At 41.9% G+C, this 17,737-nt stretch overlaps 1 protein-coding gene across 4 annotated transcripts; it reads left to right on the forward strand.

The window, feature by feature from the left end:
* Positions 1-234: 234 nt before the first annotated feature.
* Positions 235-17,047, forward strand: LOC100648297 (PTB domain-containing engulfment adapter protein 1). Of its 4 annotated transcripts, XM_012315886.3 has the most exons (10): positions 2,109-2,291; positions 2,419-2,627; positions 12,140-12,249; positions 12,335-12,402; positions 13,702-13,884; positions 13,964-14,290; positions 14,438-14,652; positions 14,753-14,967; positions 15,356-15,582; positions 15,659-17,047. In XM_012315886.3, the coding sequence occupies exons 3-10, from the start codon at positions 12,180-12,182 to the stop codon at positions 15,731-15,733; spliced, it is 1,380 nt and encodes a 459-aa protein (XP_012171276.1). In that variant the 5' UTR covers positions 2,109-2,291; positions 2,419-2,627; positions 12,140-12,179; the 3' UTR covers positions 15,734-17,047. The 4 variants fall into 4 exon arrangements, with proteins under 4 accessions (XP_012171275.1, XP_012171276.1, XP_003400463.1 ...); XM_012315885.3 differs by lacking the exons at positions 2,109-2,291; positions 2,419-2,627 and adding an exon at positions 235-389; XM_003400415.4 differs by lacking the exons at positions 2,109-2,291; positions 2,419-2,627 and adding an exon at positions 6,517-6,854.
* The last annotated feature ends 690 nt before the right edge of the window (positions 17,048-17,737 follow it).

Consider the following 17,737-nt stretch of genomic DNA (forward strand, 5'->3'; position numbering starts at 1 on the left):
TCTATGTATGATTTATTTGTAAAACGATACAGTTAGTTTGGCTTCGCCGTGTTTGACTATACAAAACATGCCGCCATACAATGGCGAGCCCATGGCTACCCAAGTGATTGGACATGGCGACCACGGTGACGACGAATCGCTGATATCTGCTAATATGTACACATACGCATATACGTATATGTATATCAGTGCGACGAATGTGTTTCGCTACTAGAGGGAGCTAGCTACTCGACAGGCAGACCCGTCCAACTCTCAAACTCTCAAACAGATTTTTTCTCATTCGCATTGGTGGGTTCTGTGTTGTCGGAACAGGTGGATTGCGTTCAGGGAAAGCGGACGATAGTGTAGAAACGTCAATCGCCGAATCACATAATAATTCATCGGTGTCGGTGAGTGAAAACATTCAATTAAACTGGGATCTCGCTGTGTAAAAAGAATCGGCCTATTTTTAATTGTCTCATCGCGTCGCGCCGGTATTTACGAAAAGAAAAAGAAAGAAGGAAACAGATAAAGACGTTTTTAAACCAGAGACACGGGACTTTCTATTTCGGCATTTTTACGCGGTATAAGCGAATACGAGCGGAGTAGCGAAAGGCGATAGATGGACGAGGATAGATGAAGAACAGAGACAAATGTAAAGGCCTGCTCGTGATCTAGACAACGCTGGCAAATGCAACGTTCCTTTAACAGAAAGGCGATCATAGATCGCGTGCATATTTCTGGTGAAAACATTTTTCCTTTTCGCGCTTTCTGTTTTTCACGTGACTCACGACGATATTTAAGATTTCAAACTACGTCGATTCGCGCTCCTTTGCCTTATGCGTTGTAATTGTTATTCCGCGCATCCTAATTTAACCGATGCTTTTCATTACATTACATACTCCTGCGACGTTAGAAACGTAACACAGACGGCTAACAACTTCTCCGGGAGACAAACAAACTTCACGAATTATATTATCGAAACTCAATTGTATTTGTTAAATTCACAAGTTTTAGGTTGATCACGATTTGCTGAACTCGAAGATAATTCAATATCGTAAACATTGAAAACGGTTTGAACGGATAAATCAAAATTCCGATATCACGTCGTGTATTAACTCAAGGGCACAACAGAAACGGTGCCCTGTGGATACCACGAAACGTCATAAAGACCTCTTACGGCTTTCAGTCGGTTTCACGTTGACGATAGCTGTATCACAGTTAACTTATTTCGTATTCGTACGGCGAATATGTATCTGATGTCACGACAAACGCACGGTACGTACGTGCGGGTTCCCTTTTCGTCGCAACTGATTCGATGAAGTGGTTCCATTGCTTGCACCGAGAGAGATCGTTTGTCGTGCTTATCATTTAATAAATAGACGTATGTATATTGCTGAGCGCAGATAACTTTTCGTATCACACGAACGCCCACTGTCAATCCGTTCGAAATATCACCGCTCTTCAACGCGATTCAGCTTTCCTGCTTTTTCGATTGATCTTGCTCCCAATATTTTATACTTAACATTTCAACACGTCGATAGTTTGCAGTTAACCTGAAGGGAACTTAACTTCCTCGCCAACGTGACATTTGCGAGAAGATTGACGACACTCGACTAATTTTTTAAGGGATCACCCGGTGCATAGCCGGAAAGGTTCGAGGCGCATACGTTTCGTAGAATCAGCCAGTGAACGAGGCTCATACCTGTCGTCCGGGAGGACTTGCTTTCAGAGGAGCATTATCCTTTGTCATCGTATTTCTTTTTCTTTAAATACTCTGCCCTCTAAGAGCTAATTCTCTTTCTTTTTTCGTTCTCGCATTAAGGAGTTGGATGTATTTGGTTGCGACATGTACGTACATATACAGAGGAACAGGTTTGTTTTTTTCTTAAATAATGTCTTTGCGAGTCGATTATGTTTGGATACGAGCAGACAGTATCCTTCTTCGAATGTGTATGTGTATACACATATTCTGAAATTATGACCAGAAATAATAGTCGATCAAAAGCAGCAATCTGGCAACGTGTAACTAATGTAATCGCACTTACGTAAAAGGATTTATAAGCTTACATACATTTATAAGCATACGTTGATGGTTTTCAGCTGCGCGATTACCGTATTTTTCGTAATTCTGTTAACCATGTTTTACGAAATCGCACTTATCTTTCGATCGTTCGAAAAAATTACGGCCACGACTTGGAACATCACGATGACAATTCGTCAAGAAATGAGAGAGAAAAACGACGGTTACGAGGTGAATCGAGTTGTCGTATCGTGGATGATTGCACTTTTGGCAAACTATCTTTTCCTCGGTAAGTACGCAGGAGAGAGATAAAGCAATAAATTACGAAAGCTTCTTTATCTCCTTCTCTCTAGCTGAAAATTTACCGTTATTTCTTTCGAAACGAAGATTCTAACAGATTCGTATGTCATTCTCAGGAAAGAGAAAAATCTTCCTCGAAGCTTCGATAGTAAACGTTTGAGGCCTCACGATGTTTTAACCTCTATTCGCAACACGGTTGATAATTTTAATAGACAACGCATCTTACGACGATTCGATGCAAAACAAAGTTACTAGCGGGGCAATTTTGTCATCCTCCGAAACTACGTACTAGCTACGGCACTGTGAGAAAGTCACGGGGCACAGGGTAAGAGAACCGACGACGTTGTCATTGTCGTTTTCGTTTCGCTTTGTCTCCATGTTCCTCGTAACCACGAGTCTCGTTGACGTACTTACGCGCTTGTGTACAAATAAACGTGCATTATTTCTATGTAAATGACGCTCCAATAATAACTCGACGATCCGCGAAGACGTGGAACGCATCTGCTATTAATAAAGATAAAGAGACCAGAATGATGCTCTTTTTCGACAATTCTTTGTTCGGTGGGCAAATAATTGTTTGCGAAAAACTCGTTAGTACTTGCTCATCCGGCGATAGTCTTATTTAATACGCATAGGTTTCTAATTACATTGTGTCCCACGAGACGCGTCTTGTCGCTGAATAATTATGTACATTTGAACAGTGCAGCCCGAGCTACGTGTCTCGTATGACGATACCGCGGAAATGATTCTTGGATGCAACACAAGGCTGCCGATACTATACCATCGTGTAAGACTATAAAGAGTTTTGTGAACTTTCAATGTCTCGTAAATATATACAGATCTTTTAATTAAATACGGGACTTTTGCGATAAGAATCTTTGTGTCTTTCTACGAATTTCGTGGAACATTTGATCGTTTAACGTTTTACCGATTGTTGTGCTTGTTACTCGTTAATTCTTCTTTGAACTGTTTAGACAATAAAAATATCAATGTATTCGAAGAATTACATACTATGTACAGTTTGCCCGGAACCCTCATGTACGACAACGAGTTTGAAAGCTCAGTTTACCTGACCTGTCATGAGGCACGGCGTTAGCGCAATAAAAACGGTGGACAGAATAGCTGCCGACGGTCAAGATCACGGTCGAAGGAACCAACTGATTACACGCTGATATATGGGTATTATATAGAACGCGTAATTAATCCATGACCGTGTTTTTCGCGTACACATTCATAAGTGGTACACATTCATTCCTCGTAACGAAACAATATACGAAAAAGGCTATTCTTTCGGCGGAGAGGGGGGGGGGGGGGAGGGAAAGAAACGTGCTGCACCGCACTGATATCCAGAATCGGAGCGTCGCAACGCCCGTTACAAACGCAGAAATCGTATTCACAGCTTGGCCGTTAACGCGTTAATCGCCCTCTCGACTTCTTTGCGATCGATGCACACGGATTTGTAATCGTATACCACCCTGCTACAGGTTGCAACTACGTTCGACCTTTAAGAAATTTCAGGGATTTTCCAACTTCTGAACATGGAAACGAGCCCATACTTTGTACTCTTTTACATTAAGTAAATTAAGTTAATAAGTCTATGCGTGTACGAATAACTGTCCTCGCGGAACTGTGCTCGTCTCTCTTCTGATAATTTTCGGTTAAATATCGTTGACGCGCAAATTATATGTCAGGAATCTGTTCTATCTATCTATTCTATATTCCATTCTTTCCTCTTCCGTGATAATCTATGGCCCGAATCGAAGGCCCGAAACAAAGCCATTTAAATTCCACGGATAGTTGAGTATTCAGCAATTTTTCCGACTAACGTTCTTACAGTTTGTTAACAATTTTATGGGTGAATTAAAATTGTCATCGTGGAAATTGCAATTTTGTGAAAGAGCGAGGAGGAGGAGAGAGATAGGAATATTTGCTGTTACAGAGGTGGACGTAATCGTTATTGATTATCGGTTAAATTCATGTATTTTACATATCAAAACTCCGCGAACACGCATATCGTATTATACATATAATAGATTAATAGCTTTGTATTTGCAGTATTTTATCAGGTGGGCGTACATCGTCGAAGGAATACTTGCGTTCATTTGATCGATATTAAATTGCCAATATCACAATGGAAATTTACTTTTTTAGCATCGAGAGATTTGTTTTATCGTTTAGGGATAAAATTCTTCGTTCGCGATTCTGGATGTTGTCCGCGTAGCATGCAAGAAACCTAAAGCTCCTTTTGTAATTAATTTCCGGACTTCCCGGGCATGGTATCAACGATACGCATGGAATGTTTATTCGTCGCCACTAATGCATATGTATGTCAAGCATAGCGAATCGAGATATACTTTCCCTGCTTTCGCGCGTATCCACCGTCCAAGACGAATTCGCTAGCAATCGAGTATTGTCCGAGGTGGTCAGTAGCGAAACCGGAACTCGAGAAAGTTCCAAAAGGAAGATGGTCGAGTAGAGAAAATTGTTGTACACGAATACACGCGTGCTAAGATGCGAATGCTAGATATAAATAGATTCGGTAGACGTGTTCGTCGATCGTTTACGGAGAAGAATGCGACGTAAAAATGACATTCGCGGATGGCAGACGACGAAAACAAAAATTGTGCAATCATCTCTTCGCTATACGATTGTATAATGAACGAGGAGATATGCATATGGAAAAAAAACCGGTTCTCTGTTCTCTGTTCTCTGTTATCGGTGCTGAATCATACTTAAAACTTGTCGACTTGTTTCGTGTTCACGTTCACATCAATTTCACGATGACGTCTATCCAGTACTCGTGCGGTAGGAAAACATTAACAGCTCGTGCATAAGTGGATTTTTCTCTCAACGATACTTTATCTTGCTGTTCTTTCCGTCACGTTACAACGTTGCATCTTTTCGTTGGGAATTCCGCTAATTTGGCATTTAATTAGCACTCGGCAAATAAGATATCGAGGACTACTAGGACCGTAGACCGTTGGATCATTGAATTTTCTAAGCACCGACTGCCGACTTTGCTTCAAGTTTCAAATATATTTTCAATTTTAACGAACGAAAGTTAAAATGCCGAGGGAAACGTGCAATCATCTTGATTATACGTAAGAATTTCGCAAAGGGAAATTCATTTGTTGTGAGATCCATTTGCGGGCCATTCGCATGGAAAATATTTGTTGCTGTTGCGCCAAACTGTTCAAGCTACTTTCATTTCGTACGGTCGGCGATTCTGTAATTCAGCGTTATTTTCTCACGCATAGGCTATTGCGTTCGCGTTTCTCGTACTTTTAGCTACAAAGAAGCCAAGAGGAGCGCGCTTAACGCAGTTTATTAACTGACGCGTGTTACACAGGCCAGCGAATACAGGCCGGGCATCCTGTCGTAGAGACTCGTCCTAAATTTCCATCTCTCGGTTTCGTGAAACCTCGCAAGTGGACGATCCGGATGTTTCGATTCGGTGAAAAATGAAAGAGTCGGTGCGGCAACGTCCTTCGATCGGTGATATTCGATACGGTATTAGGGTGGATCTCGTGAAAATCGAATGAATCGGGATGGGGATCGATTACGGAAAAAATTCCATCGACCAGGGGGATACAAATGGACGTGTTGTGGCAAGTATAGGCTATCCTTCCCCCTCGATGATTCGCGACAGAAGAGGATAGACGACTATGGTCTCGGTCGTGGCTGGTACCGCCATCCTCTTATCCCTTCTTATTCTATCGAAACGTCTACTATCGGCGATCGACGATCGCGCTTCTCTCTATGTCCTTGTATCTTCCGTCCATGATTAAAGTTTTTCGTCGTTGTTTCGTTCGATCGTTCCAACGGTTATCTGCTAATATTTTCGTTCGTACGCTTTCGTCAATATCGTAACGAGGCTCGTTTATATTTCGGTAGCGGTTTCCGCGACAGCGACGATAGAAATGGAAAAAGGATAAGATAGAAGTAGAAGAACGATGGAAGATGAACTGTTTCGCGGAATATGTGTAATGACAATCGGTGGTAAATTCGAACGAAAGTAGCGGATGAGGACAAAGGACCGTGGTCTCGACCGTGGCTGGTACCACCACCTATCGAGCCTTCTCGTTCTACCGAATAACGTAGCAGCACCGCAGCGATTCGACTCCCACGACTGGTTCCGCCAGTAGAGTCGGTCGAGATCGTTCGCGCTCGGCCCCCTCCGATAGCTCCGAAGTGATCGCTGCTTGCAGGCTTGTTTGCTCGAGTCGTTCGGTTTCATTCGGCTAATCAACGTGCGCGCCGATCAGTTCGCCATGAATCGTCGAACGATTCGCGTTTATTGAGCTTCTCGTCTTTTCCTTTTCCTTCTTTCTTTTTCAATACTTGCCATTTGCTCGTGGTTTCGTCGCTGCTCCTTCTAACTTGTAACTCGTTGGCGAATCGATCTCGATCGTGGGCATGTGTTACGTGCGATTCGTTTAGCTTCTCCGGATACACATACATACATACATACGTACATACGTAAATACGTACATACGTACATACGTAGATACATACGTAGATACGTAGATACGTGGTGAAGAGAACGCGCAGGGTAAGTTTTTAAAGTTCCGCAAGGACTCACAGCCGCATCCTTTTACACGCTCGGACGCGTTTCGCAGTTGGCTGACTCTCTTCTATCTCTTCTATCTCTTCTATCTCCTCTATCCTTCGAGGCACTTTTGCGCTCTTGTTTATTTAACCGCAACGTGTTGAAGCAGCTATCTCAGCTCATCCTTCGGTTTTGCCTGTATAAATCGTCGCCAATTCGAAAGTGATCGCTCGTGCTTGTACGGGGCGCGTTCCTATCCGCGTAGATCGCAGTTGTCCTTGCGACTTGACGCATCTAAATCGAAACGAATGGAATCATCGATGCTTCTCACACGAAAGAGAAAATACGAAGCACGTTTGCGGTTTCACTTTTCATTGGCCAACATTACGTTCGAATAGCAACGTTCGAAAAGTTTACGACCAAGATTACATTATGCCGTTTGTAAGCAAAGTGGCCAGTACCTTTAAACCTTCTACTTTCTATCGGTGTTGCGCTATTTACTTTGTTGTCTGTTCGTAATTGATCTGCTCTCAACGCGAAATAAATAACACGCGAAACTTCGAAGCCGCGATGCTTCTACGTATGTACGTTGGTGACGCGACAGAATATTCTTATTGAGATCGCGATATCGTTATAATTAATCGTTATACGAATCGTAATATTAATTGGGTCGCGTAGTCTCAATCTTCACAGTCGTACGAGTATTTAGAGGCCGCGAAATGGTTTTGAAAAATTCTGTAACCTAGAGGTTATCGGTAACTTTAATTGTGGATAAGTGGATTTAAAAAACACGTAGATGATCTTTTATGCGTATGCAGACTTACGATTATCGGTGCACAAAAGGCCTGATATGAAAACTAATGTCAGAGGTCGGCGTTCGAAAGAGCAAGTTGCGTTTGAGTTGGAATCGAATCGAAAGATAATAAGTCGAGCGGCGCGTTCGTTAACTTTTTCGACTATAGTCGAGTAACTCTATAAGAGGAGGAAGCATTTGATGGCGAAGAGTTTGCTCGATGACGTTGAGAAACTGGCTGGCGAAGCAGAGTTTGTTCACGCTTGGAAATGTAACCGTGACGATTGTTCGCATTACGCAATGATTTGCAGTTGCCGGGACGACGTTAAATTTCTATCTTCTCTTTTCTTTCTCTTGAACGTGTCGCTCGACCAGGAACTCGTAATACGATATTCGCGTGGCGACCACCGTAATAACGTTCGAGGACGGGGGGAAAAAATATACGTTTAGAGTACACTTAGAGGCAGGTGTAGAACGAAGAGAGGCGGAGGACGACACGACGTTGCAAACGAAACCGCGTTTCCCGATCGTTGTCGATCGACGTTGGCGGCATCATCGATTTGCTGGAATAACCGTATTTCTTAGCAGTTACTAGTTTTTAGTGAAAATGTAAGAAACAGGTTTAACTGGGACAATGAGTTTCCGCATTGACATTGGAAAGCAGACAACGACGAAAGATGCATCGTTTCGTTCAGATGCCGATAGATCGTTCGCGGGCTACGTGTTTTTTTCTTTTTTCTTTTTTTCTTTTTTTTTTCGATAAATCGAATGTAGGTCATGATCGCGATCGTTAATGACACGATTTTTCGCGTAAATGGATCAGCTGAAAATGATCGACGCCGGTAGAAGCGCGAGAGAAAGCATTCTCTAATCGTCCGCATCCGCTGGAAAAATAGTGGCAATTACGGTTAGCCCTGTCGAATGTATGGCTAATCGTGGATCGATGGTGCCACGTAGATTCTTCGGGTAATGACTCGCGAAAGGTGCTCCTAAGTTCTTCGCGTTTCTTCCTTCTTCCCCTTCTTGCGTTCTTCTCTCTCTCTCTCTCTCTCTCCCCCTCCCCCCTCTCCCTCTTTCTCACCAGTCTCTGCAATTCGCTTCACGCGCTAACGATTTCGCGTTCGATTTCACACGTTGGTCAAAAATACTTACGACGAATCTTCCGTGTCCGTTTTAAATTAGAAAGTTTCGTGCGACTGCTGATTGCGCGTGAACGTTTCGACGATAAGCAGCAGGGGGCTTAATTGCCGTCCGAATAAGGGGCGAGGATCGAATTAACAACGGCGGTTCAATCGATCGATTCTAGGGATGATGGCCAGGGGACGGTAAAATATATTTGACGTATCGGTGACAGAGTCTCACCTTGAACGTTATGCAATCCGCTATTAACATACGCATAGCTATGTTGGCTGGGGTTAGTTCAGAGAAAAACTACGTTGCGTTGGTTCGTAATCGACTGCGTTGTTTAACTTTAAACGGTGTCAGTGTCTTGGCAAGCGATTAGAAAATTCTACGCAATTGTTTCCTTTGCTGGAACCGGTAGCTTTTTTCTTTTCTCGACAGTGACGATAGCATTACCAAATATTTCGTAATAGTCTTGGCCTGCACAGCGGAAATTAAAGCGTCGAATTAAAGCGTCGGGCAACATTTTATGCCTTTTAGTAGAGATCGAGCCAAGGCTAGCTAACGGACGTGACTCTGTAGCGTAAGGTTTCGCGTTTTATCTTCCTCCTTTACTTACTTTCTTTGTTTTCATACTGTCGATGTTCTTTCGCTCTCGATGTCGCTTCGGCAACCTTTCTTTTCTTTCTTTGCTTTCCTTCCTCCCGTTCTTGCTCGACGATGCCAATTAATTGGTGTCTTTTCCCTTTAGAATTGAAAATGGTAGGGCGCGTAATCTACCCTAATGGCGAATTCTAACGAGAGAAACGGTGGTAATTTAAAGAAGGAAAAATAGCGTAAACAGCGCGATCGATCAGAATAAAAGACAAACAGAGGAAATAGCAGCTCCGCGATACCTGTCCGTTCGGCCGGCCGATTCTATTCAACTTTGACGCTTGACCGATATTGCGAGCTTCTATCGCGTACCTCTTCCTACATACATACCGCGTCTACTAGAGTAACAGAGTCGTCTAATAGAGTAATTACATTGTCTGGTACGAGATCAAGGTGGCAAGCGTCGAACAAAAGGAAAAACTGACCGGGGAAGGGACAGATTCGTTCGCGGCTCGTTCGAGATTGCTGGCGAAAGTTGTTGACGTTACCCGTAGTTGCAGTCTCGAGCTACCACCAACGTTACCTGTTTGTTATTCGCGAGGGGAACTTGTCGATAATTAAACGTTTTAAAAATCCTGCAAAGAAGGAAAAAACAGAGAAGAATAAAAGGTTCGACCGAGCGGCGTCCGTTACGGAGGACGGATTAGGGAAGGTACTGTGCCCGTTGCACAGTTTCTTTAAACTCGATGGACTCGCAATGCGATACTTTGCAAGTAGCGGCGGAACGGTTGTGACTTTCGTATGGCGTAGTATTATTAGCGTACATTTCTCGACGGTGCGTGCATGCGGTGGTACACAGGGTTCGAGTGGAATTGAGAAAAGGCTGGATCGACTCGTACACGCCGTCACAATCTTCGTAAAGAAGCGCCTCTTTGCTAGCAGTGCCACGTGCATTCCTCTATTCGCATTTATGATTTAGCCTGGCTAATATATATATATATGTATATTATCGGCTAACGTTAAGGACACGGAATCGGAGGATTGAAAGAAGAAACGCGAGGCGCGGTGGATACGCGATACGCGATATCGAACGCGCGTGTCGGACGAGGCACGCGCTTGCTTCCGATTTTTTTCGTCCTTCGATCGGATCGGACGGATACGCGGAGCACGAGTCGAGTTTGAAACGAAACACCGGGTAGAGCTGGATGCAAGCTGTCACGCAACAGGTGTTGTACGCACCGGCGATCCAAGTCCACCGGCGGTTTACTACTGGCACGGTCGATTCCGCTTATGAATTTTCACGTAATTTCCGAGTCATGAGAATATACGCGGTTTTAAACGTTGTGTAAAAATATGAGTTACAACCGCGTAATTATGAAAGCTTTCTTGCAAACTCTGCACCGTCGAGTGATCGATAGAACGAGAGGTCTCAGTGAGTGAAACGTATTCGTTCGCGTTGCTCCTTTCTCGGCTAATTGGTAACGCATTGTGTCACCGAGAACGACGGAACCCAGTTCTCATGAGTTGCGAGAGCCGGCGCGGCGTGACGTGTAGGACGACGAATGCGCGCAAGTTGAACGCGATTCCAGAGAAGGACAAAGAAGGTAGTTGTGCGAGTCGGACGGAAAGGGACTATGTCATAGAGTATAGAGCACAGAGCATGGAAGAACACGGAACACACCATTGCCCTGCTTCTATTCCGCTGTACGATACACGGCTCATACAGGGCTCGTATCGGGCTCATACAGCGAACCACGGCAACAACCGGCGCGCGATACACGCGGACCGGGCAAACGCTTCGATTCGACCTCTTTGTGGCTACGTGGGAGGAATAGGAAGTCGTGCATTAAATCCGAACCTCCACCTTTCAACGCTTAAACGCTTCTCAAATAGAATGTACAGGATACCGGCGCGAACCGGCACGCTCTGCGCACAAAAGCGAGATCGTGATTGCGCTCATTTTTCAGTTAACACACCGAGGAATTCTCCTTCTTTCTCGTTAGCCTCATTCCGCTCGAGTTGCTTCGAAACTAGCCGTTCGTTCGATCGAAACAGACCGCGTTACGAAAGAAAGCAACCCTTGGAAATTTCAGCAGTGGAGTCTGACTGCACGACGAAACGATCGACTGCTGATAATACCTACTGCTATAGGATATATGATATATACATCGAACCAAAGTTCTTCTTGCGGTTGTTCGAGTTGTTCGAGTAACGCACCGACCCGCGTTTGATCCGATCGAATCGATAGAGTAGTCGCAAAGTGCGAATAGCGTGTCATGTGCGAGATGATGAAACGCGAAAGGATTTAGCCTTCGTGCCCAAGGCTGACTGCTCCAACGGTGAACAATCGTCCGCGCCTTAAGCCGGTTTTACGCGATTTGCCAATCCATTCGAGGAACGATGTACCGCCGATAGATCTATTCGCTCCTTATCGTTTCTCCCGGCTAGCTATCGTATCCACCGAAATTAGCTAGGGTCGCTGGGAGAAGCGAGTTTGCGATAGAACGCGCTCGCAGAATCCGGCTGACGGGAAACGCTTTCCTCGACCAACGATAAACGGAATATATCGTTACAGAGGATGCATCGGTCTTGATTATTTTACCGTTGCCGATTATTATGTACCGCTGCTGGATCGTATAATCGAAACAATAGCGAAAAGCGTTTTAGTTTTTCCTTTTAACGGAAACAATCTCGAGTTCACGATAAAGACAGGACAATTTAATAGGGATAATTTTTTTTAACAGGATAATTTTCCAAATGTTTTTTCTTTTTTTTACAGGTATCGGTGAATAGGTAGGAAGATAAAAGGAACCGACGATATGAGAAACTCAACGTTATTGAAATGGGCGCAGAACTCAGCCAACAGTAAAAATCAAACCAGCAAGAATGGTAAGCGAGTTTCTTTATGACCGCGGCGTGTGCGACGCAGCGTGTACGTACGGTTATGCGTAAGATCAGTGAATTCTATTTGCAGGAACGAATAGGAATTGGATACACCCACCAGATGCGCTCCAAAAAGGCCACATCGCCTACTTAGTCAAGGTACAGTTTACTTTCGTCGCTGTGGAACTCGCAGAACCACGTTACCGCTTTTCCTGCCAATTCGACGAGAAAAGAAACGAAAAAAGAAAGAGACAACGTCCCTTCACCTCTCTGAAATAAGCTTAGCTTTTATAAACTGTATGTTTACATGTACCATATATGATATACGGAGGTTTCGACGATATCATCCAAATCATAATAACCGAGTTTAATAATGCGGCGACGAGGTCGGCTCTGTTGCGAAATTTGCAAATCACAAATAAAAATAAACGTTCGCTCGATATTCGTCCGCGTATTCAAGCTTTCCGGCGAGGTTAATTGAACTTGGAACATGATTGTATGATCTGTGGCAAGATGTGGATGAAAATTACGATGAACATACGTATACGTACAAACGAACGTGGAGAATGGATAAACTCGGATATTTTTTAGCTGATAACGCACGGCACGAAGATGCGAGGAAATAATTCCAAATGATCCACGGAGAAGAAAACGAACCAAGATCCGCCGAATAAATATTTTTATCTATCGTCGATGCCGTAACCCGGCAAGGCCGTTGTTCTTGATCTTTTAATAATCGATGATATCGGACAGGACAGGACAGGACAGGACAGGACAGGACAGGACAGGACAGGACAAACATTTGTCCGATTTATTTATCGCGTTTAAAAATTGCATAATTGCCATACCGTGTACTCTTTGCCGCTTGCCACGGCAACTATATTGCACGTATACGCGTGTATGTTTATCGCGATACGAATACACACGCGTTAAGAACGAAACTGGTCAAAGTTGGAAGCGACGAAAAGTTCGTTGTACCTTGAAATTTCGCCGACGAATAAGTTTCGCTATTCTTTCGAGCGAAATGAACGAGCCGTCGCCGCGTATACAGCCTTGTTTCTCAATTACTTTGTATAGTACGGTCTTCGTAAAAGATACCCTTTTTGTCTCTTTACGATTTCAACTCTACAACGAATTCTTTTTTAACGATTCAAACCGAAAGATAAAACGAATTACTAATTGCACGGTTGCTCCGTTTGTCGTGCAATTGACCATTTGTTCTCGACGTCATCCTATGTAAGGTATATATTTGTTATTGCGATTAGAGATGTATATTAGAGTTATTATCGCGAGGCAATGGTTTATCGCAATATAAGCGGACAAAGAGAAAAATACATATAAACGAAAGGTATAACGCAACGATTATCGCTCGATTGCACGCTCGATTATCAAGGATTCTCCTTTCTCTGTTTACAAAATAAATTATTTCCATCGTAATTTGCTTGTTATGCTTTTTAGTATTTGGGCAGCACAGAAGTGGATCAACCTAAAGGCATCGAGGTTGTTAAAGAAGCTATTTGTAAGCTCAAGTTTAATCAACAGTTGAGGAAAAGCGAAGGGACAAAAACACCCAAGGTGGAACTGACCATAAGCATCGACGGAGTTGCAATTCAGGAGCCGAAAACGAAAACATCGGCTAAAGTATCGCACTGTTTCTTATATTTCCTATCGCATCGTTGTCGCGTGAAGCTTGCCAGTCAACGATCCGCTTCTTTTTTAGCGAATTATGCACCAATATCCACTACATAGAATATCGTACTGTGCTGATGACAAAGGCGAGAAAAAGTTCTTCAGCTTTATCGCAAAAGAGGAAGACGCCGAGAGGCATACTTGCTTCGTCTTCGTTAGCGATAAATTAGCCGAAGAGATCACGTTGACGATCGGCCAAGCCTTCGACTTGGCCTACAGGCGGTTCTTAGAAACATCGGGCAAAGATTTGGAAACGCAAAGGCGCTGCATGGTACTGCAGCAAAAAATAAAACGATTGGAACACGAGAATAACGTGTATCGCCAGCGGTTACAGGACATAGCTGCTATCAAAGGATCGGTTGGTTTCAACGATTAGCCTTTCTTAAAACACAATTTCTAGAAAAAGAAAAAAAAATATCTTCAATATGCAAACAACATATTTTATACTGTATTAGGTTGTATTTTAAAATACAAGTCGTAACGATTCGTGAGAACTTTCTTCCAGGCTGACGTGTCAGCATACTTGTCGCAACACAATCTTCCGGATATTCTGCACGTGCCTGGCGCCACGAACGAAACAACGCAAGTAAATGGATCGGCAAATAAATCTTCCCTTGGTAATATAAATGACAGTAATGGGAATACCTCGAATGGATCGCAGCAACCACCTCCGGTTCCTCCAAGGAGTTTCGAGAAAACGTTCGACGATAACTTTATGGGGTATGTAGAAGTATCTATATAAATGTGAACAAATGGCATGATAAATGTATTTTATAATATTCCACGAATATCTGCCAATTTAATGGTTTCCCATGAAAAGGAGCGAACCTACACCAACACCGTCGGTTGGTACCAAATTGGAAGGGCTGTTGATGGACGAATTCGAGGAGGATTTCAACCCTAGGGCATACGAAACTGCGGCAAATGGTTTGACAAATCATCAATCCAGTCATAACAGTCTTCTAAACGGTCAAGTGTCCTCCAACTCCAACTTTTTCTCACAAAGCAATGGCACTACAAGTCCTCCACCATTATGTAAGTTAATTTCGTCCTATTTCTTGCAGACTAGTTTAGTTATTCTGCATTACGCGAAAGGAAGGACGTTATCTGCAAGCCGTATCTGTTTTTCGTTCGTCTCTTATCCTTTTCATCTTTGTCCCTTCACTCTGTCATTTCGCAGCTCGTTGTTCTTTTATCCTTCACTTTTCGATCGAACTGCCAGTCTACAGTTTCGGATGGCATCCGAACTGTAACGGGCCAAAGACCGCGCCGACATAACCGTCCTACGATTACGAATAAATCGTGTTGCACAGGTGCTGGCTGAAAAATCAATTCGGATTTCGATTCGGATTTTATCCCCTCGATTACGAAACATCCGATCTCTATTTCTCCTTGTAAACGCTAATATTTTACGTTTATTTAGTGGCCCCACCACCGAAAGCGAAGGATTCCAGACGTCAAAATGGGCTGAAAGAAGATTTATTCGGTAGTATTCCCTTCAATCCCGCACCATCCGTTAACGCAAAAAATGAATTCAATGATCCATTTGAAATGGGCGAATTCGGAGCTACAACGGCGATTTCTAATCCTAGCCAACAAGAATTAGAAAATGCGATTGGTCTTTTAGATAAGAAGCTGCTCGAGATGAAGGTATAACTCGTGACTAACGCATGAAACTGAAATATATATTTAAATATCTTTCATTTTTACCATATTGGTGTTGCAGGATGGTTTTAGTAGAGGTCTGTCAATCGATACTGATGACTTTTCGTTGGAAAGTTTGGATCCGTTGCGAAATTGAATCAAATTGAGAGTTCTTTTGGAAAGAAGAATGCAATTCGTTCGTTATCGTATGTTCGTTCGGAAGCGTGAAGGTCCGGGAAATGAATAGGCAAATTAGGAACATACGTCTTTGCGAAACCAAAATTAGTCAATTACTATTATAATTATGTTAATCGTATATTTATCGTAATATTTGATATTTATCATATGCCTACTGAATATCAATAGTAGCTTTAGTCTCGACGCCAAACACTGCAGAGACTTCGTTGTTAGGCATAGGAAAAGCATAGGAAAACAAATGGTATTATAGATACTCGTATAATATCTTTATATATACATATATATTAATACTGTTTGTTTGTTTGTTTGTTTTTTTTTTTTTTTTTTTTTTTTTTAATAAAAACATGAATTATTTTAACAGCATATAAGAAAATAGCAATACAAGATATTTGAACAGAATTTCCTACCGCAGTTTATTGTATATCAAGTGTGAAATTTCCGAGTCAAATATTCTACGTCTTTGTTTTTACATGCATAAATGAATCAACCAACCTGCGTGCCTTTTACCAACATTTAATAAACTAAATCGTAAATTAGTCAGTTCATAGAGCTAATTCTTGTTGTTAAAGTTATTATTTGTAATGTATAAACCTTACTCTGTGTGTGTGTGTGTGTGTGTGTACACGTGCGTGCGTTTTGGTAAATAATCCATTCCATAGACGAAGTACTCTATCCTTATATGCAAGAATGTGAAATTTAAAATTATGAGAGACTGTTGCTTTTAATTTCATTTAAGTAAATATTAAAACATTACAAAACGTTACAAAATTCAATGAAAAAGAATTAGATATAATATTATATATTTTTCTGCGGATATAATTGATTATCTGCGTGCATCTTTTCATCGTGAATTAACAAACAGGAAAATATCGAAACACTAGCTGAAATGATAGTTCGGATCATTTCTATCGATAGACAATATTGTACATCTAACTGCTAAATTTTTTTTTATCGATCTTTCATACTCTTCTCTTCCTCCCATTGCCCGTTATATTCATTTAATACCGTAATATATATATATACATACATACATACATATATATGAAGGATATAAGAAAAGTGTAAAATGGTATGAGTGTTGTGGAAGGTTTTAGTCGTACAATTTTATAGATACTTATGCGTACGTACGTCGTGCAATCTTCGAGACAAGAGAAACTGACGTCTGGTACAATAAGAAGAATATCATCAACTATGTACATATGAAATGCTGTTTTATTATTGTTGCTATATTGTTTAAGCACTATCGTTAACAATATAATGCGTAAATAACGTAGCTGAGAAATTCGTTTTATTCAACCCACGGTTATTTAAGTTCTTCGATTCCAATTTCATAGATACTTTCATTCGAATTTCAAATAACTGAACCCGAAGTATCGACAACCTTTCTTTCAATACATCGAATTTTTTTTTTTTTTTTCAATTTGGTACGCATATATTGAACACTAATTTGTCACGTATATGTCTATTATCTCACTATCAGTGAAACACTACTGTCGCGAAACCAATTGGAAACTGTGTATGTATAAACGTTACAAAACATTTGTTGCAAACATACGCTTATTGTGAAAACTTGGTGCATAGAATATATATAGCGCGAATAGTGGTTTTATGTATACGATTAGTGTTAAAGACGTTCTCGCTAAATATCGTCTCGCTTATTAATCGAATGAATATGATGCGATATAACGAATGACTGTCGAAATACTTTGACGACGTTTGAAAAGTATACGCTTTCGATAAAAATTTTGCAAGTTGAGTGGTGGATAGTACATTTTCAGATCTGTTTCAAATTTAACCAATACAACATGTATAATAGAAAATAGCCGTATAATAGACGATAGCCGTGTTTCGGTATTATAGCATTTAGGCATTATAATGTTAACGAGTGCTCGGATACTTTTCTGTGCCGCTGTATTTATATGTACATACATATTTGCAATTGAAAATGCGGAAGGTTGCCGCT

The sequence above is a fragment of the Bombus terrestris genome, chromosome 14 (genome assembly GCF_910591885.1).
Source record: "Bombus terrestris chromosome 14, iyBomTerr1.2, whole genome shotgun sequence".
Classification (NCBI taxonomy): Eukaryota; Metazoa; Arthropoda; class Insecta; order Hymenoptera; family Apidae; genus Bombus; species Bombus terrestris.

Excerpts from the sequence above, each read along its gene's own strand:
- LOC100648297 (XM_012315885.3), top strand. The coding sequence starts at position 12,180 with ATGAGAAACTCAACGTTATTGAAATGGGCGCAGAACTCAGCCAACAGT. Across the intron at positions 12,250-12,334 it reads AAATCAAACCAGCAAGAATG|GAACGAATAGGAATTGGATA; the intron begins GTAAGCGAGTTT and ends TTCTATTTGCAG. Across the intron at positions 14,291-14,437 it reads TAGCTGCTATCAAAGGATCG|GCTGACGTGTCAGCATACTT; the intron begins GTTGGTTTCAAC and ends ACTTTCTTCCAG.